The sequence below is a fragment of the Athene cunicularia genome, assembly GCF_003259725.1.
Source record: "Athene cunicularia isolate RWA chromosome 1 unlocalized genomic scaffold, athCun1 chr1_part1, whole genome shotgun sequence".
NCBI classification, from domain to species: domain Eukaryota; kingdom Metazoa; phylum Chordata; class Aves; order Strigiformes; family Strigidae; genus Athene; species Athene cunicularia.
In genome coordinates this window covers 95902537-95923616 of record NW_020799091.1, presented here as the reverse complement: position 1 = coordinate 95923616, position 21080 = coordinate 95902537, and the positions used below count along the sequence as shown (strand labels likewise).

The 21080-nt window shown below is 36.5% G+C and overlaps 2 protein-coding genes across 2 annotated transcripts in view; one reads left to right on the top strand and one right to left on the bottom strand.

Moving 5' to 3' along the window:
- Positions 1 to 21067, bottom strand: part of BRWD1 (bromodomain and WD repeat domain containing 1) — a 58033-nt gene extending 36966 nt beyond the window's left edge. The window contains exons 1-19 of the mRNA XM_026842677.1: positions 20969 to 21067; positions 20731 to 20760; positions 20493 to 20552; positions 17188 to 17338; positions 15875 to 15973; positions 15176 to 15336; positions 14355 to 14576; positions 13559 to 13659; positions 11971 to 12041; positions 10740 to 10840; positions 9385 to 9425; positions 7776 to 7874; positions 6229 to 6379; positions 5497 to 5631; positions 4012 to 4140; positions 2536 to 2761; positions 1918 to 2103; positions 997 to 1180; positions 83 to 173 (exon numbers count right to left, since the gene is read on the bottom strand). Coding sequence (XP_026698478.1) covers positions 83 to 173; positions 997 to 1180; positions 1918 to 2103; positions 2536 to 2761; positions 4012 to 4140; positions 5497 to 5631; positions 6229 to 6379; positions 7776 to 7874; positions 9385 to 9425; positions 10740 to 10840; positions 11971 to 12041; positions 13559 to 13659; positions 14355 to 14576; positions 15176 to 15336; positions 15875 to 15973; positions 17188 to 17338; positions 20493 to 20552; positions 20731 to 20760; positions 20969 to 21040 — 2310 coding nt within the window. The 5' untranslated portion in view covers positions 21041 to 21067. The remainder of the gene's footprint in view (positions 1 to 82; positions 174 to 996; positions 1181 to 1917; positions 2104 to 2535; positions 2762 to 4011; positions 4141 to 5496; positions 5632 to 6228; positions 6380 to 7775; positions 7875 to 9384; positions 9426 to 10739; positions 10841 to 11970; positions 12042 to 13558; positions 13660 to 14354; positions 14577 to 15175; positions 15337 to 15874; positions 15974 to 17187; positions 17339 to 20492; positions 20553 to 20730; positions 20761 to 20968) is intronic.
- Positions 16267 to 21080, top strand: part of WRB (tryptophan rich basic protein) — a 22414-nt gene continuing 17600 nt past the window's right edge. Inside the window, exon 1 of the mRNA XM_026842755.1 lies at positions 16267 to 16270. The gene's annotated coding sequence lies outside the window, so the exon portion shown is untranslated. The remainder of the gene's footprint in view (positions 16271 to 21080) is intronic.

Genomic DNA, 21080 nt, shown 5'->3' with positions numbered 1-21080 from the left:
AGAAATGTCTGCTTTCATTTTTGAAACCATGACTTGCCCCTAGGCACAAAATGCCCATTTTCCTTTAGAAGCTGTTGCATACCTTTTCCAATTGCTCAAATGACTTTTTCTTCTCTGTTGCATAAAGATCTCTCTCTTCTTCCCCTTTTGCAACTCGATATTCTTCCTGCTTCCTACAAGAAAGTAATGAAAAGCTAATTCTGTATCTGTTTGGACAATGTTGAAAAGTTAAATGATCCCTTCCCTTTAAAGAATCTAGCTAAAAAATCCTAATACCTAATTCCATTACTTTATTAATTTCAGATGTTATTAATGCTCAAACACCTATATGTCCTCTCATTTCCAGATAAAGATGGACATTAAGAAAGTCTTCCTTGCAAATATCAGAGTACAATAAAAATTTTTCAACCCTATTTTTAATCCACATTTTTCCCTTTGCAATCATTCTACCTCCCAACACCAGAAAAACTCTAAAAACTTCAGATATGGCAGCACATACAGCTCTACCATTAAAAAGAAACATAGCTATAATTATTAGTTTTCCTTTTCACAGATGCACACTGATAGTACTTTTGAAAGCATCTGTTTTAGCCTTTCAAATGCTCAGTGCTGCTTATCATTATAACAGATTACCCCCCCAGAGTCTCACAAAAGTACAATCTCTCCAAACTCTTTCATGTAAATTAATTTAACCTATACCCCTTTATTTTGGGAAAAGCAAGAATCTAGGCAATCTAGCTGTTCTTTAAGATGGGTTAAAATATTGAAGTATGGGAAAATCATTCTCTATTAAACTAGAGAAACTTTAATTTATTTTTGTTGAATGGGACTTCACAATTAAAGGTTTTTAAGCACAGCTGACCATAACACTGAACTATTTCAATCTGTACCACAGATCTATTTTAGATTAGGTCAAATAGCACTAGATTTAGAAAAACCAACACTATGTGTTCTCTCTATTCATATCTGCAGCAGCCCAGTAAGCTGTCTGCAGACCTGAGTAAGCTTGGTGGTATTTCTGGTACAACAACTCTTCGTCTCCAAGCCTGGAGGTCTCGCTCAGTAGCCATCTGACTTCGTGGAGCATTCTGATGCATCTGACGCACACCTTCAACTTGCCCACTACGTCGCAGACCGATGTTGGGAGGAGACTGGATGTCAAAACTTGGTCTTCTAAAAGCTAAAATATACAAACAAAAACACTTCCAGACTACACAGAATTGAAACCTTGGGGTTTTTTTACTATAAGATATAAAATTCACTTTACATATTTTTATCTCCATGATTGTAAGACTATGACTAATTATCACCTTCAGGAAATTATCTGTCTTGTAGAAAATACAGTGAGATTACACATATTTTTAAATTAGTTATTTCTACTACTATTTTCATACTACTACTACTATTTTAATACACTGAAAGGAAGTATAATGTGACAGAGGTGTTTTTCTGAACTATTTCAGGCAGCTCCAAGGCTTCACAGGGTTCTAAAAAGCACTTTCCCTAGAGCTGAGCTTACATAATTAAAACTACAAGGACACAGATCAGAAAAGTGTCTGCTTGAAATCTAAAAAGAATAAAAAGGAGAACCAAGTTTGAATAATGGTAAAATACTTATTTAGCAAACTTTAAAGAAGAAATGTAGCTCCTGTAAATGTTGAGTTACTCTACAAATTATTAAGTATGTAGCACTGTAAGAAATACAATTAATGTTCTTCAAAAGGAAAAGCAAAAGGCTTTGTTTTGCAATTTAATCACAGTAGTAGCAGTATAAAAAGATTGTAACCAGCTATCAATGTTAAGGAAATCTTCGTCTCCAAAACAATGTTAACATTAAAATCTCCTTGAAATATTTCACACAGTGTAATAAAGATGGAGATAGAACAATTACCTAAGAATTTATCCGCAAGTACTAACCTCTTCTAGGTGTTCCTTCCCCATTCTGTGGGCCACTTGAAGCAGATTCTTGATCGGCTCCAGTTCTTTGATCTTGTTGTAGTTGTAACTGTCTAATCATGCCATCAAGAATGCTGGGCTCCAAGCCTTGTTCATCCTGATCAACTGTCTGTTGGCCTATAACTTGTTCAACCACTTCTCCATCACCTTGCAAGAGTAATACAAATAAAATGAATGGGTTCAGTTAACTGTAGCATATTCTTTAATGTCATCATTCAGATCATAGTGAGATATGTTCTACAACTAAACACAATGAGAACCATTCTTGAAATGATTCTAATTGCTTAGTCTAAATGAGACATTTAAAGGGTCTACAAACCAAACAGATCTTGTGCATGTTGGTGCCCACAGAAAATAAAAGACGACATCCATGTGAAAAACTGATTTTTTTTCTTGTTTAAAATTGTGTTCACTGTGCGACCTTAGAGCATCTTTACTGAACATAAATACCCAATAGTTACTATGTGAGAAAACAAAGATATTTTAAAGTCACCTATGTCGTATCTACTCTGTTCCCATTCAGAATTACTACAGTATCTCTAACTTCTGGATGTAGGTCTTTAAAAATACTGTTCTTACTTGTTGCTACATATCCAAGTTGAGGAATCAAATGTTCATCTGCACAATTCTCTCTTCCTGGCACCAATCTTTGATATTTTGTTGGATGAGGGTTTCCATCCACATCTACTAAGAAGGGAGGGGGCATGAGATGTGGAGCCTGTTGAGTTTGCTCATCTAGGACGTAATTGTTAGAGTCTCGAATAAGTGGCCGATAGTCAGTGTGGAAGAACATTTGATCGGGAATCTAGAAAGAAATGAAGTTTTTATGTTATCAAGTTTAAAAAAAAAATGCTGAAGAACAAGTGACACTAAAATATCTAAAAATCTCCTTGAAAGTAAAAGAAAGGGCAAGTTCCCAATAGCTACAATTAACCTGTATGGGTGTTGCAACACTCATTTTTGATAGTGCTTTTGCAGGCAACAAAACGCTTTCAGAAAAAAAATAAACCAAGGTAACTTAAAGCAGACATACTGGTTAGCACTTAGAATTAAAAATATTTTACATCTCATTCTAATTTTTTTCACATAATTAAGACATTTCCTTGGTTTCCATGCAAGGAAATCATTGTCTGAACTTCAACATAAGCTTTCAAAGTACTTTCTTAAATCATTCAGTGTCCACAGAAATTTTTTATGCAACTGAAACAGTGTTAAATCCATGCAGCTGAAGGAAAACGGTTACGCAAGTATTAGATCACAGTCAGAATCTTTGCTCCTAGGAACGATGAGCAAGATGAAGACAAAAAGTTTCAATTTCAGCTAAGAATGTAAAACAAGAAAAAAAATAGTTCTTTAAAATGACAAACGTGGAATTATCATTGCAACTTTAAAAAAACTGAGGGGGAAGTGAAGAAAAGCATAGGCCAGAACTGCACTTTTGAGAGCTATTCTGAAAAACATAAATTTATCAAAAAGAAACAGGCTGATATATTCAAAAAAGCAAAACATTTATCCCATGCACATTTTTCTGACCTTTCAAAATCCACGATGTTGGATGAATATTTACTTTTGCTTATTTTAATCAAGCTACTACACTGAATTTGAGTTTGACTAAGGCAAGGCCTAAAGAACTGCAAGTCCTAATAAATGAAATAAACCAGCAAATTATTCTTACACACACACAGTCTGGTTTTGTGTTAATCAGGTAGTATGCAATAAACTCTTGTGATACATTCCAATCTTTAAACATTAATCTATTTTCAGAAATTAAAGTAATTTTGAGGTCGAGCAATTAACATGCAGATTAGCTGGCTGGAATATGAAAATGTATTCCAGAAAAGTTCTTGGGAGCTACTCCCAAAGGAATGTTAAAACACTGGTTGTTTTTGCTGTGCCAGGACCATACATACAAGAAAACTCACAGACCTCAAGGAACCCGTTATATTTAGATCCTGTACAAAACTCTTACATATGATGTTTTAGAGGAGCAAATGTAACTCATCTAATTCCATTTAGAAGCTTCAATAAACAGTTCTAGTAAAAAGCTGAACTTACCTTTTCATAAGGCCTGCTACAGCCAAAACCAAATATCAGTAGATGCCCATGAGAATCTGTACATGCAAAATGCTGCCCATCAGGTGAAAATTTACAGTCAAAAACGGCACCGTGTCCTTGGCCTTCAATCTAGATTGAATGAAAGAAACTCAAGACTATCTGACCAAATTTTTTTTGAGCAAACAATAATGCAGCATCAAAAATTAATTACTGTTAAAAGCACTCATGCACCTCTTAAATACCACCGTTAAAGCACAAATAATCTTGTTACTTCAGTTTATTTATTTTCCCCTTGACATGTGAATTTAAGTCCTGAATCACAGTTTTAAAAGATGCACTCAATTTCAAAGGTGCACTAAAATATACAGAAACCTACTGTTAAGGAAACAAAAGCTTTTTGAGGCTTTTCAGCTGTTAGTATACTGCTTCAAAGTAAATTGCAGCTAATATATACTGATTTTGTTAAACCACTTTCAAGAAAAGCATAGGGAATCTTAAAACTAAAGAAAAAACCTCACTTTTGACTGTAATCAGGAAAAAAAAAATTAAAAATTAGTATGAACATTGCATCATAACTTAAGTCTTTGAGAAAATAATCGATTTTAATCATGAGCTGTCAAATGGAGCAAATGTCACAGGAGCTCTCAAGAACTGCGCCAATCCACTAATACTTATGGTAATATTATCATTGGTTTTAAGCCAGTTGTGAATACAAATATTTGTCCATAAGACTCTTGACATGATGGTTTAAAACAGGACTCTTTCAATCTTTTAGAAGGCACCTCATCACAATTAAGGAAAACAGTTACTATGAATGAGGTGCAAGAAGATCTTTGGCAACAAAAAGCAGAATAACACCAGTGTCAGCTATTCACACCCCCCTCACAGACCAAGAAGTTTTGATCAACAGATGAAGTCTTGAAGAGCTCAGACACTGACTACGATGAAAGTAAAGTCCTGCTCTGCTCCCCCACACCTCGCTTTCCTCACACGCAACTACAAATTCTCAATCAACCTTCCTTGTCTCAGAAGCTTATCAAGACCTCCCTGACCGAATTCAACTCAGAAGCCCTACAGGGAAGCAGCTGAGGAAGGAAGTCAGGAATACTTTTGCAGATGATCAGTGAACTGACTCAGCTTAGTAAAAGGTCCAATGAGAGGCATCTGATTCAAACTAGAGAATGGAAGTGGGCAGCTGGAAGCACATAACGGAGGTAATCCCGGCCCACCTTTTCTGACACATTAAACTGTTAAAACTGTCTCCTGGTCACTTTGCACCTACAGTTACAATAACCAAGAAATTAAAAGGCAAAATCTTTAGCGAAAAAACAAACACATAAACTTTGCTTGTTTGGGGTGTTTTGTTGGGGTTATTTTTTCCCAAAAAGGTGCAGGGGGTGTGCGTGTTGGTGAAAATTCCTTCAACTAATACGTGAACACACTGCTGTGTGTCGAGAAAAAAAAATGCAGTTTCAAAAGTCTTACCATGTTAAAATAATGCTTTGTTTTCGTGCCTTTGGTAATGTCCCATATAAAGATGTTGCCATCATGACCTGCAGACAACATTATCCTGGAATCAAAAGGATGGGTCTCCAAGACAAATACTTCATCCGCATGCCCCTAGAATTTAAAATTGCACATGATGTGCAAACAAGAGGACATAAATCCACATCAATTGGATATTTACAGTAGAGCCTAAAGCACTGCACTATCCTTTCCTCACACTCGGACTTCTGGAAAATTAGACCCCTACAAGCTGCCTCCAAAAATACAAGTACTTTTATGGAATCTGTACATATGTGGAATTTATATCTGGACTGGTACCTGTGGCCCATAAGTAGGGGAAAACCCCAGGCAGCCATAAAGACTTTATCATTCTAAATTTAATAATTTTCTAGATTCAAGCAAGAACTCTAGAAATATGAAGCTTTTGCCAAAGGACAGTGAACTACTCAACGGGCAAGTATGTTACTGCACAAAGTTTTATTTATTCTACAGGAGAGGCAACTTCAACACAGAAGCTAGGTGAAAGGATTGTTCAAATGCAGGAGGAAGCAGCTAGTTGTGGTTAAAAAAAAAAAAAAGAAACACTACACTTGCTTTATCATTCATAGAGAGCTTTCAAGACAAATCAGATCTAACTATGAACTCAGCATGCACAAGTCACTGCAATTCTTGGAAGACCATCTACTTCAAAAAGCAAGTGAAATTACATACCACCAGGTCATGAAGCAACTGCCCTGTACAGGAATTCCAAACTTTGAGCAGGTGATTATTCACAGCCGTAACGACAAAATTATCATTCTGGTTCCAAGCTATCATGGTTACTTTAGGCTTCATAAATTTGTCTTCTTCTGAACTTGCATCACTATTTTCAAGAGTTGAACAGGCATGAGATATTTCTAAATTAGCCCATTTCAATCTCAAAATACAGAAAAATAACCCGTTTTCCCATGTTAATAATCAGACAAGGAAAGGAAAGTTAAGAATTAAATTTGTTTTGAAATTTTTGTCCATAATCTTAATTCTTTTTGGAGCAACCAACTATAAAGCAAATCTGGATTTCCAGCATACTTATTTCCCAGGACATGATAACCTCCTTCCTATTTAAGATGCAAGGAAAAAAGGCTTTCTTTTCTCATGAGAGTCTTGTCTCTTCTACAATTAGTCATAATCCCTTTAAAAATCTGAACTTTTCACAGTCAAGAGCTTTCCAGCTGTTTCAGAAGCTAACCTCTACATTAACTAAGCATGTTTTTCTGATTCCCAACATAAATATATTAAAAATAGACTGAGGTTAATACAAAATATTATTTCCTCATTTCATTCCTTAAAATACATTTACAGGATACTGTAACACTCCCTCTCAGCATCTCAGTCAACTGGAGGAACAAGCTTTCTTTGAAACACACACAGTAATATCTATATTCCACACCAACTAGTAGCCTCTCTTACAAAGACTCAGTTATACACAGCTACAATTGTACATATTAACCCAGAAAGATGCCACAGCCAAATCTCACCTTTCCCAGTAAAACCAATTTTTTTTTTCTTTTCCCCCATGGCTGCATCACAAGAAGAGCTTGCAATCATCATCCAATCAACTAGTATACCCAAGGTTTGTTTTTTTGTGTTTGTTCCCCCCCTCATTCGATCCCCTACAAATTAATTTCTGCTTAGTTTCTACAAAAGTTGACTAAGCATTCTGTACTACTGTAAATCATCCATGGTTCAGGTTTGTTTAATGCCATGTAATATCCTGATCTTCACCTGTAATTACATTATTCAAACTGTGTGCCACTAGCACATTTCATTAATACACTTCTAAAAAGTACAAAAGAATAGATGAAAATAGCAAAATCAGTCCTTGATGAAACCCACCTATTGCCTGTCATGACCTCTCCTGGAAAGAGGTTACCATCTACCTTATTTTTATTAATCTATAAGTATATTTCCTGTGACATGTCAGTTGTCTGACTGAAATTCAGATAGAGAAGACCTACCACAGGAAATGTATAAATATTTATATAGCTTTCAGATGTACACTGTGCCAAAATAAATATATTTTTTCAAGCACAGACTACATTTAGCAAGTTATTACATCACCAGAATACTCATTTCCCTCCCCCCCTCCCCAAGATCACACCACTTGATCACTTAGTTTTGCTAAGGCTTGTTCTGGTTTGACTGTAACTAAGCGTGCTTGATGAGCTTTTCGAACTTTGACTTTACACAACAGATTGAAAAGACAACACTTTGCATACCCTGGTAATCGATCTGACATATCCAACAAAATACTCCTCCATTCTGCTTGCTCAAAACGCCAGATTCGAGCTGTTCCATCTCTACTGCCACTTATGAACCTTGAAGAAGTTTTAAAAGATAGGTAATTCATCTTCAAAGTAATTTGCTTTAAAATATATTCAGAGTTACACACCACCACAATTTAAAACATTACAATGGAAGACTGATAGAAGTTTTATCTTCAATTTATGTGCAAAGAAATTCTTTAGTTACATGTCCATTAACTTTCTTTCCAGAAGCCCAGGAAAGAGTTTTTCTGAATTGAGAAACTGAATAAAGCTGTCAAAACACATGGAACAGAGAAGCATGTTCCAAAGTTAATTCACAACTTCATCCTCAGCTCCTTCTCAATTACAATACTTGAATGAAGTATTTTAAGTAATCCATCCTGAAACTGTGGAGTATCAGATACTGAAGTAAAAGCAAGAACAGATCAATACATGCAAAACCTGAGATGTTCCCACCCACAACTGTGCATGAATGAAAAGGCCACCAGTGGTTTACTTTAAGATACCAAGGTGAAAAACACAGCAGTTCAGGCTTCTATTTCATGAACTACTGAACTACCAATGAAGCAGAACGAAAATTCCTAAAGAGAGGAACCGAAACATTAAGACATCCAAAGATAATATCCTTAGCCCCCCCCCCAAAAATTTGCATGATACATATATCGTGACTGTGCTTTAATTTGGTACGATTCATTTAGCAGTAGTTACAAATCGTAAACATCTTCCACAGAAAGTGTCACCAAGAAAAAGCGGAAGTTTTGCCTTTTTGTTTTCTGATACTGCATTGAGAAGTAATCCATGCAGGCAACATGGATGGACCAGTGCAGTGTGATGGCCCCAAGTACAGCTGTAGAAAAACACATTTAAAGGGAAGACAACTACAACTTCCAAACTGAATGTAGATTATTAGCTTTCTTAGTCACAGTTATCTGACTTTCAAGAAGAGAAAAAACACAATAAAGCTGCAACTTATGGTTGCAGATGTAAGTCTACCCTGAAGGGTAAAATTCCCTTCTTTATTAGTGATGGGCCAATCAGAGATCAATTCTGACTCCATTCTGTACCGAAAGTATGGGTGAAATTTTACAAATGGAGTTTACACAATGCTTCCCCTGCCCCACAAATCAGCTGTAACGTTCTGTTAAACCAATTTCCTTAAAAAAATAATAGCAGGCTAGAAGAAAATGAAAAACATTAAAACTTATTTTTGACCATTTGCATTGCATCTTCCCCATTTCGTATTTTGAGACAGTATTGCCTGAAACTGAAAGGAAAGGAGGGGGAAGAGGAGATTTACAAAGCCATGAATACATTGGTTATGTTAAAAAGTGGTAACATTCCTTCAGGTAAATAAAACCCCAGTCCAAAGACTGTCCAGAAAAGATTAAATGAGAGCTGAGACAGACAGCTGAAACTTGCTCTCCTGGATTAGTCCAAACTTCCCCTTGAATTCTAAATAAGTAGAATTGCCTTGCTGGAAACCTCCAGGTGAGAACAATGATACGTTCTTAGTGCCAAAATAATGTATTGTTTGTTCACATTTGAGCATCTTTCAACATACCTATCACCACTGTTAGAAAACTGAATGCTGTCAACTTTGTCCTGTAAGAAAAAGCACAGTTTGTTAGAAATTATATTTTTAAACATAAGTACAATTTTGACAACTCTGAGCTTAGTAAAATCTGAAACAAAGGAAAAACTACATAGTTTCTAGCAGTTTTAACTGCAAGGTGAACCTAGTCCAACAAATACCAGAATTCACTAACCATTAATGCATTTAAAATGTTAAGTTTTCAAAAAAAAGTCCAAATTAAATATGAAGGATTGACAGATTAAATAACTGTCCATTAATAATTTGGCAGCCAATTAACTCATGTTTGAATATGTATTTCCAATATCCTAAGCCAGCTACCATCAAGAGGAATGTTGTTCCCACTCCTACTTACACATTCCTTAAAGAAATAAACAATTTTCATTTTTATCACAATAAAAACTACAGGAAAAGTAGATAGCACACAGAGTTTATCTTCAGAGCTGAAAGTCTTCTCTACATAGAAAATACATATTGATCAAGGCTTATCACTAACACAAATGGTTAAAGTCAGATTCAGTATTAAAGAAAACATTATTAAGGCAAAGAAAATGAAGATGACTATTTTATGAGCTGCCCCTGAAAGAGCTTAAGGGTTCAACCAAATCTAATTTCTCAAAACTGCATATTCTTTGTGCATTGAGTGCTGAAAAAAGTGACTCAACCTTCAGCACATGAATGTAAGCCAAGTTTCCCTTTGATTCCTTAGAAGACAGAGTCTGCTAGACTAAGGTACACAAATCAAAAGTTAGAGTATTTTATCTAAGAAGTTCTTTTCCTAACAGGTATGAGTTACATCAAGAAATCAAGTAAAACACAGAGAGCACACATTACATAAAGCACATGACAAAACTATGCTAAACTAGCAAACTGACTTATTACTTAGGAAGTATAATGCAACTTGCACAGCCACTGAAGACATGAATAAAGTTCAAGATGAACAGAAGTAAAATTCTGGAAACAGTCTTATTTAAAGATTTAACACAAAAAGTGTCAAAATGGCAAATAACTTGAGTAAGAAATCCACATTCTCAGCCTATGTACTTCCTGTATACAGCACATAATATGTGGGTGGCTTAGGCACGCTTGCATGGAGAGAAGCAACTGAATAAACCACACGCTTAAAAATTAGAGAAATGTATGACATCCTGTTGAAGAGACAGAATTCTAAATATCATCAATAGGTCCAGTCACGTTGAGATGACTGGCTGAAATTCTGCAGAAGTTCTAAAAATATTCAGTAAAAGAACATTGCTACAAACCCACTAACATTAACTTGTAATTTCAATAGTGCCTGAAGTGACTAATTATTAAATCTTACTTACAGCATGACTTTCCAATTCAGCTATTTTCTCAGGTGTTTCAGAGCCAAAAAAATACATCCTGATGACATGGTCAGTGCTGCCAGTTGCTAAAAACATACCACCTGTAATAATCAAGCAATAATTAAGCTGTTGCATAAGAAATTAAAACAGATCACCAACATTTCTCAGATGTCTAATTTAAAAAAAAAGATAATCTGAAGAGTGTCATGGTTTTCATGCTCTTCCACTGACATACAGATGTGGAAGGGAATCTCCCTCTTGCTTCAGCTCTCAACCACAGTAAAAACTAATAGTCATACTCAGTGTAACAAAGTTTTCAAAATATTTAACCAGGGGAATGCTGTAACTTCTAACAGCAACTAATTGTGCACAGAAGCCTCTGATTATTGGGAATATGGCTAGTCATCATCAGAATTATCTACATGAGACACTCACTGTAGCATATGTTTCATTTGTGGCACATGAATTGCTTCAGAACTAGGCAGAAGCGTAAGTAAACCTGTATAAGTACACCAGTATTTAGCTGTGGTGGCAGCAGTACTAAGACCTGCCTCTTGGCACTTGTCAAAACCCAAACAAAACTCAATAACCAAACAAAACTTAAAAAATCCCCAAACCAACCCAGGGCTACATCCCAACAATGTTAACAAGATACACTTTGATTTGTATTTTATTTCTGAAGTTCCCAAGTTTCTTCTAATATTCATGCTGTCTGGTACCAGTAAGCCTTCCCAGAAGTCACCCACATGTTCAGAATGAAAGAAGACTACAAGACAGAAGTGAAGATTTATATATACATTTGTGTATTCTTAAGAAAGAAGGAATCTTTATGGCTATCCCTACATACAACTGGCACAGAATAAGGAGCTTCTACTATTGACAGTAACCACTTTGACTGCTGTTGACATAATTTTGCAAGTCCCTGACATTATCTAAGGGATTAAACAACAACAACAACAAAAATCCAGTAAAGTTGGATAAAAAGTAAACAACAGGTGACTTACTTCTGTAAACTCACCAATGGCAAAAGGAAAATAGTATCACACTGTCTTTCACTGTTAGCTAAGGCAAGGTTTATTACTTAATTATGTCATAGGCTAACAATACACATATATACCATTATTTACTACACACCTGATGTCTTTGTGTATTTTAAAGCCACCACAACTAGAGTATAACTACTTATGAGGAAAGAAATTGCAATGCTAAACTCAATCTGTACATGACTTACCTACGCTGAAAGAGGAACAAAGCATCTGAACCCCTGGCCGAGGTTTCTCTGTGAATTTCACTGGCCGATTGCTTAAAAAGAAAAAGACACTTGAAACAGGACACACCATGCAAAACTTCACTTTTATCAACATTTCAAAACACAGAAGTATGTTTCTTCAAACATCTACACAGCAGGTACTTCTTAAATACATAGAGTAACATCTGTAAGTCTTGTGCGGGAGGATGAGCAATAAGGTTTACTTTTCAAAATTAGTGATCAAACATACACAAATGATATTTGAAGCCCACAGAGCTTAGGACCTTTTCTGCAAGATGCTGTTACCTAGCAAGGATAACATGACATGCCAAAGAATGTTTATTCTCTCTCATCCTTTGGGAACTATGATTAACCCCCTCCTTAACATATCCACAAAGCACTGAACTCTTGCCCTCACATTACAAGCCACCAACAGTACATGAAATACAGCCTACCAAATACCATTACTGCAGAATGCTGTGCAAAATCGTAACATTTTATAGAAGTAAAAGTTCTGCAACACTGCACACAGTGATTTAAGACTGGTTTCCTGTTCTTCAAGTCATGTACATGCTCTTGCAGCTGACATGGCCATAATCTCACAGAAAGTTGCTGTTCAGAACTACACTACAGAGAAATCCAGAAAACAGTGCCACTTCTGAGCATAAACCTATAATGCTTATCGTTCTACTACTTTTCTGTTTATCAAAGGAATGTTGACACCTTGAATCTAAGAATATGTCTCATGTTTATATGATACACAGTACAGAGATTCAAATCCTAAGAATGCTTTGAGACCTACCAATGCTTAAACCAATTTAAGTCCATGCTTAAACTAATTTAAACAATGTTTACATCTCATACAGTCCTCTAAATTAATTTTAGGAGAATAATTAAGGATCCAGTTTAAACACTCTCCTGTAATTTACAGCCCTAAAAGATTCTTCAGATGAAATTATGCCTTTGATAGTTTTTGCTGCAATTTTACTACCTTAAGATCACAAGTTTGAATTAAAAAGCAAAATAATAATCTGCTTTCTGAAGTACTGATATTTTTTAACTAGCTGCTGTAATGTAAAATGGATTGTTTTATACCAACTACCATTACATGGCACAATACTAGATACAGACTGATCACCTCAGATCTCTTCTTCCCAGTAATAATTTGGGGGGTTTTGTACAGATAAACAGCAATCACATACAGAACATTTTAAAACTATCCTGAACATACTCTACACTCAAGTTCTTTAAGAGACATCCTAAAACTACAGGACTGTTGAAAACTCAACATAAACAAAAAGCTTTATTATACTGTTCCAACGTATTTATATTTGCAGCAGTTCTAGCTCTCCTACATTTCTAGTTTTAGTGTAGTGAGAGTTAATATATTGCCCAATTAATCTCCCAGGACAATGGATTAACATATATTTGTAAAGAATATAGTTAGAGATGGTGCTTTAAATAATTACATAATAGATTTTCATTATCACAAAAAAATCAAAGTCCTAAAAGCACTTGATTTATTTTTATCTAGTATATCATAGAGTTAATCAGCAACTCATTTACATACTTGAATTTCATGGACTCTGTGTCCCATTGCCAAAAACAAACAGTTCCATCTGCACCAGTAGAGACCATGTATCGCATGGAGCCTTTCACCATTGGACTAAACTGAAGAGAAGAAAGTAAAATCAGACACATACAGAAAGAGTTATTTAAAAACTGTTTTATGAATTTCTAAAACTGTTAACTAAAACCTTGATTTATTTAAGATTTTTCAATTAAAACTCCTAAAGCAGTTCTTGATAGCTGTCACTTTTAATATTTACAAAGTAATATCTCCTATGCCCTAAAAAAAGTTTGTGGTCTATGTAACATCAGGTCCTTGCACCTGGACATGAAAAAGTAAGATGTACACTTGGCAAGTTAATACTACTAATAGCAACCACAAAGTACTTCACCAACAGAAAATAAGGCACTAATTTTCCTTTTCAAGAAGTTCTAACAGGAAGATAGAAGGCTCTACTGGTGTAGAGCATTCACATAACTGTGTTTTGCAATTTCAATAAGCAATTAAGAAAACTGGTTATTTCTTACCAATATGATAACTAGCTAATCTTGGGGTGTCCTCTCAATCTAAATCCTACTACTAAAGCAGAAACTTAACTTTTCAAATCAGGTACCACAGCATCATTTTTTTGTCCAAATCAATTCTTGTTTTCTACTATTTGACTAAAACACCTTCAACCTTTCCATACTACGCTATCCAGTGAAACTTATCTTTCAGTTTCATGGACTAGCTGCTTCTTATAATCCACCTACATCCTTTGTGCTTCGGTATGTAGAAACAATTAAAAAACCCATACCTGTAATGAGGTAATGGACCCTGTGTGTCCATGGAGGACTGCAACTGGTGCACAAGTTCTCAGACACCACACTCTGATCATTTTATCACAGCTTCCAGCTGCAATCATAGTGTTTTCATAATTGACAGCCATGTCTGAAATCTCTGCTGAATGTCCTCGTAATGTGGCAAATAATCTGCCATTATGAGTGGACCAAATCTTTACCAAACAGTCATCTGAGCCCTAGAAAGAAATATTTATTACACTCAGCAAGGATTTTCAAAGACGGTCCTTTAAAGAACCTGTTTTTCCACAGCGTGGTAAATTACACTTCTATTTAAAACTGTATGCTACTTAAACTGAAAGAAATAAAGTCATTTGACCCACGTTAAAAAAAAAAAAAATGTTAATTTACGGTTCAGGATTACACTGCAATCACCACAGATCTATACCATAGAATGCAAAAAGTCTGGAATAAGTTTGAGGGGATTCCTTATAGCAACGGCAAGGGTCAATGAAAGTACTGTTCTGTAAAAGCAATCTTTACCCTGCCACTTCATAAGGAGTATGAAGCATGCTTAACATCGAACTACGCCACTGAATAAAACTCCCACGTCAATGTCAACACCTCACCAGATACTAAGTACAACAATTTCTTGCATACTTCCAACATTTAGTTATGTCAAATTGTTCCACTTAAGCACAGCGACTGAGATAATCGACTACATTTTAACACTACTGATATCTACCTCCAGAAGTTTTAGCATAACATGTATTTCAAGTTCTTTTCCTTGCATCAATCTAGAACTATATTCAGTTTTGGATCTATTTCATCAACTCACAGTAAATATTCTATGTCCAGTCCTATCGAATGCAACACAATATACAGAAGAAAGATGGCCAAGAATCCGTCTGTGCATCTTGACATGCTGATACATACTTCCTGGAAATGAAGTACTGAACTTTGCATATCCAGTTAATTGTTTTGCTCGATGTACTTCCACTAGAACACAAAGAAATCAAAGATTGAACATACTGATGTTTAAAACAGGTCTATTCTAAAACATTATTTTATTTAACTTCCATTAATATGTTACTTAAGGACTTACTAAAAGTGACTTTCAGATTTCATGAAGTCAGGTTGTTTTGTAATTTCCAATTTTTTCTGTGTATAAAACCAAGACAGTATTTTAATCTTGATCCAATCAAAACTTCACTCTCTAAACAGAAGTGCTAAATGTTATCTTTATTTTCCCTTAACTTTCTATACCTTAAATCATACAACCTATCAAAAGCAGAATGATTTGTATATTCTGTAAGTTTATCTGCTTGATACAGGGGTTTTATAAAAGAAAAAGATGTCATCTAGAGGCTACTGTCTCTCTAGTGCTGTGAACAGACTTTTGTACTCCAGTGAAGTCATACAGCATTCTCCCGGTAAGCCTCCAGACCCAGTGCTGAGGTGCAGTTTTCAGCGTTTCAGTATCAAGATACACATCATATGCTCACAGCAGCAGTGATTAGTGTTGAGAAGAGCTTACCAAGATTTGGTGGGGTGCCATAGTTCACAGGCATTTCAGGAGGTCTTCCTCTGTGAAGAGCAGCAAATGCAGAGCCCTTCCAAACAGTGTTCCTGCAATCTTTAAAATGAAACAGTTGAAGTTATGTAAGTGTGCAAGTATATGTTAAAAACACCAAGAGAGCTGCAGTTCCAAAACACAGTAAAGAACCTATCTGTAAGTGGTCTCAAACACAGTATTGAAACAATTGTTCCTACTGAGAAAAAAAACAGGAACATCAAATGCCCCCGAACTTTTCACAAACAGTGTAGCATCAGAGGAGAGAAAAATCCATTTAATATAGTAAAAGGAGGAAAAAACCCCAGCAAAACCAAACACCAAACTTTGAAATTACTCCTAAATGGTGATGCTCCTGCAGTTCACATAACACAAAAGCAAACTTTGACTGAATTTTTCCTATTAATTCTCAATGTAAAGCATTTAAGATTAACATTTAAGTATTTATTAATATTGTAAATATTTATTGAATATTAGTATAAAATGTTTTAGCTAGATGATCTCAAGAGGTCCTTTCCAACCTAACAATTCTGTGACTCTTAAAAAAAAATTTTCAGGATAGCACCATCACTGTCATCCAGTGTGCATCCTTTAAAGCAGGTAGGACAGATAACTGAAAGCACAATAGCACCCCATAAACTAATCCCACATCACAGCATCTAGCTAACCAACAGAACTTCATACAAGCATGTGAACACCTCCCTCCCAGAAACATTCAAAGACATCAAGTCTAAAGCTAAAATTGACTCTATCAAAGTATGTGCTTATGCACTGCCAACCATTCCCTTTAAGTTACACACAAGGACTTTCTTTCTGCATATGTACAGAACTCACAAGTACTTATTCTGATGCCATTTGCATTAATTTTCAGCAAACTGGCCTCACATTTGCACTAAACAGAGCACAAGAGCTACTGCATTCAAAACCAGTGCGGGCCAATATACTACTGGGAGCGTCGGGAATGTTAGAGAAGTAGCAACTGTGTCCTGATCATTCATTATATTGCAATAACACTAAAAACTGGCCATGTTCAATAGCCTCAGCACTCAAGAGTAACAATAATTCTTGTGATGCAACTTAAAATCTCTCTTCATAACAATCAGTCTATAGCTGTACCATTAATATGCAGATCACTGGTGTTTTGGTTGATTAGCACAGCACAGAAGTAGTGGGGGGCAACTTTAGTGAAAGCTCACGACTTCTAAGTATTCCAAAAGTCTTCACCATATACTTATGAAAATGTATCATACCCATTTCAAATAGTGAACAAACCATACCTTTTGCTGTACGTAACAATGACTGTCTCCCTGCGCCAAGTAAGGAATTCACTCTCGAAATGCTGGGTGGTATCTCCTTGTCCAGTATAGGGCCAATACGCTTGCAAATTTGTAACAAATGGTCCGGAGCCACATGTTTGTTGGACAGCACCTGTCAGAAATGTAAGTTTTAAAAATATATATGTACATCCAGAACAGATGAATCTAAAAGCATCAATATTCATAGGCGTACTAAACACCGTTTAAATATTTTTAAATTCAGCTCACTAAACAAAATCAATTCTGTTAAGCTCTGATCTAGTAAATTCAGCAAGTACTCTCCAAGAACAGGAGAGCTGTAGTAAAAATAACCGCAGTAAAATTACTTACTGCACATCAGTATTTTACTACTGAAAGCCTGCAATATTGACACCTATGGCACCCATTTGTGAGGCACCTTACAATGAGTGTCTTTGCCCCATTCACCCAACTATTTTTATTGAAAGGAAAAAATAAAATTCAAATGCTCATAACAAGATCATGGAGAATTTTGTTGTGATCAAGCACAAGAATTTATGCGAGTAAATAGTACTTAAGTCGCACAGTACTTGTTCAGTAAACTTCAAACTAGTAGGTTTGAGTACGATCTCTGTGGAAATAGTTTCCTTGAAGAACCAGTACTACATAGCATAAGACTGCCCTACTTCCTTATGCCAAAAGAATCAAAACAGTTGTCGTCCATTCAGGAAGGATCCCATACTATCTACATCTAACAATCTAAAAAAAATACACCCACACATACACTCAGATGTTTCAGTCAAGAACAGTCAAGAACAGATGTGTGTGGTTTTTGATTATTTTGTTCCCCCTCTTCTTTCTGGGAATGCAGTGAAAAAAAATCTTTATCTAACTATAAAGTAAATCACAATAACACAGAAGTTAAATATGCAAAGTAGAGTTTCCACAGACTCGAGTAAAGTAAACCACCAGAATCATAAATTTCAACTATTAGGGAGGTCTGAATCAGCAGGCACAAACAGACCCATGCTTACTCTACTCTCTGATCTGGCCACGTAAAAACCAGTTAGTCCCAGAAGCCATACTGCTACTTCAGCAGCCAGACTATTACCAGCCAAGACATCCAGGAGAGGTAAAGGGCCACACCAACACAGGTATGTGGCCTCTTGCCCACGTAGCTCGAAACGTAGGCAGAACTAGCTCGTGCTTATGATGCTATTCCCTTAGCCTGTGTTCCCTTAGCTGACTGAACTTCGATAAGGAAAGGCCTGGCAAGGCTGGTCTCACCATCAGACCAGTGGGAATAAAAATACCACATGCTGTCATGAAAGATCTGTTCAGCAAAAAGTTGTCCAAATGCACACTGAGTATTGTGAACATCGATTTAAGCCACAACCTAATGCTTGTTTTAATAATAAAAACCAAAGCTTGCTATTCCTGGGCAGGCAGGGAGGTGGTAATACCAGCAAAATAGTTAACATCACTACACAGCCAAATATATGCAAGCAAATCAGCTCATCAGATCCTTCAGGTTGATTATGAGAAATATACTTGGGAGTCCAAAGATTAGAAAATGCACTTTTCCATCACTTCTTTATAAATTTTGTCTCTTGAATCAGTATAGAGCAGTACTAGCCACAACACTCAGGACAGAATGCTCAGCATTCTTTATGCCAAGCATTATAAACCATTTTGTTTGCATCCCATCATCAGAAAATATATATATTCCAAATGCAATCTGCAATAGAAGCATGCATACAAAACCTTGTCATCCATTTCCTTTTTAAGCAGTTTTACTCAGATTTTGGAAGGAACAGTTATGTTAAAAGTCTTGCTCCAATTCCATGATGAACAAAGAGAAAAAGAAATAATTGAACCACATGACTGGATTTGTCTGTGGTCTCTGCAAATTCAGAGTTAGACCAGTGGGACAAGAGGTTCCCAAAGCCCCTCAAAAGCAGAAACTAAAACCTTCTGAAGATTAATCTAGAGATTCTGAAACACTATTACCCTGTGGAGAGATTTCTTTTAAATTGCATAGGAAAAAGAAGCAGCAGCACATACTAAAGAATTAATCTGACAACTGTATATGCATAATAAACAGAGTTAAAAAAAACTGTACTGAAGTCTGAGGAATGGACATGTGACATCTCCTAACACTGCCACTTTTTGTCAGAAGAACTGGGGTCAGAAAAAAACCCCAAACAATCCTTTTTTAACTTATTGCTACTTTCATGTTTGCTGAATTCAAGTCAGAGCTTGAAAGTATTCCTGTTTAGCAAGACTATGCTTTTTAGTGACTTAAAACATCAATTTAAAACCTCATTTGCTCAACTGACCACACTGCCAAGGAGAAGAAATGGAATCCAGTTTATCATTTTAAGCAGCACTTAAATAATTAAGAAAATTTAATTCCTTTTCTATGCAAATGCCATTCTGAGATCTTCAAGTGTTGGACAAGGGGATTTAACTATAACAATACACAAACGTATGGGTAAGGGAGAAGTCAGTTAACCTAGAAAGCCTGAATCTTAGGGAGGGAAAAAAGCAAGAATAAACATCTGTTAGAGAAGAAAACAAGATGAACTACAATAAAGCAGGCTAAAACGACACCGAGCAGATGCCACCAGGCCGTCACTTCACAAGAATCAACTGCCAAACACACTTTGCCATTTAAGAAGCAGTAAAATAAAACACCAAGAGAAAGGCAGCTTTCCATTCGTAAATGGATACAAGTTCAAATATTTAGAGCAAACATCAGCTGTGGAAGGCATAAAGTACGTGCCATCGAGAGATCACTCCCATCTAATATTTAGAAAACAAAGCTATGACCAGTAAGTACCCAGAGATAAAAAGCATACTCCTAGGCACCAGAACTGCCAACCCTTGATTTCTGAACGGCGATTTCATTTCCTAATCTGTTGAAGGGGACTGATGAAGGAAGCCAACCAGAAAATAAATACCGTCAAATCAAAACGTGCTTAACAAGCCTGCTCATGAAACTCTGAAATGAAACCTCGCTTCAGATTGGTTCTTCCCTACATGTAGGCAGTGGCATGTACCAATGCACAACGCCAAGCTCCACCTCTGCTATGTAAACAATATCCTCAATTTTAAACACCACTTGTGTTTTTGTTAGTCTAATGTAAAGAAATTAAAGGCCCTTTCCAAAATAACTCCCATGCCTTAACAGACTCGGAATGAAACTGGAAGGTAAAGCTTTGGGCCTACTTCTAAGGGTAAAGTGTCTAATGTCAATGTTATCATCCTAATTAAAAGTTTTTTTTAAAAAAAAAAACAAGTCTCACCAATTCTTCGTAACTTCTATAATGCTCATTTCCTTGCCAATCCAACCTTTTAGGAAGCAACTAAGTGGAGGGGAAAAAAAAAAAAGTGGTTAAAGGGGAAGGAGCGATAGATCACATCCAAAACAATGTGTGTTGAGGGGAAAAAGTTGAGACATGGGAGTGGAAGAAACTTGAATGACTTGTAAAGTAAACTTTCGAGTACAGCAGGAGAGATGATTTCATCCGAGCCTACACAGACCTGGTGCTGCTCCAGCTCCTGCACCAGCACCTGCAGAGAAAAGGGAAAAAAAACAGAGTTAGGGACGAGCACGCCTTCCGCTTCTCAAGCGGCTGCTGCCGCAAACGGGCTCGGGAAGGGGAGGAGGAATGGGGGGACCGGCTGTTCACACCTCCCCTTCAATCCTCCTTGCGGCAGCCACCGGCCAGGGGGTTGGAGCCCGTGCGCCCAGGTGAGTGTGCGGCGCCCCCGTACTCACCTTCAGCGCCCTCCTGCAGGGCCCGGTGGTCAGGAACCGGGCTATGAGGAAGTAGAGCTCTGCAAGAGACATGGGGAGAGACGGGGGATGAGTCCGGGGCTGGCTCTGTCTC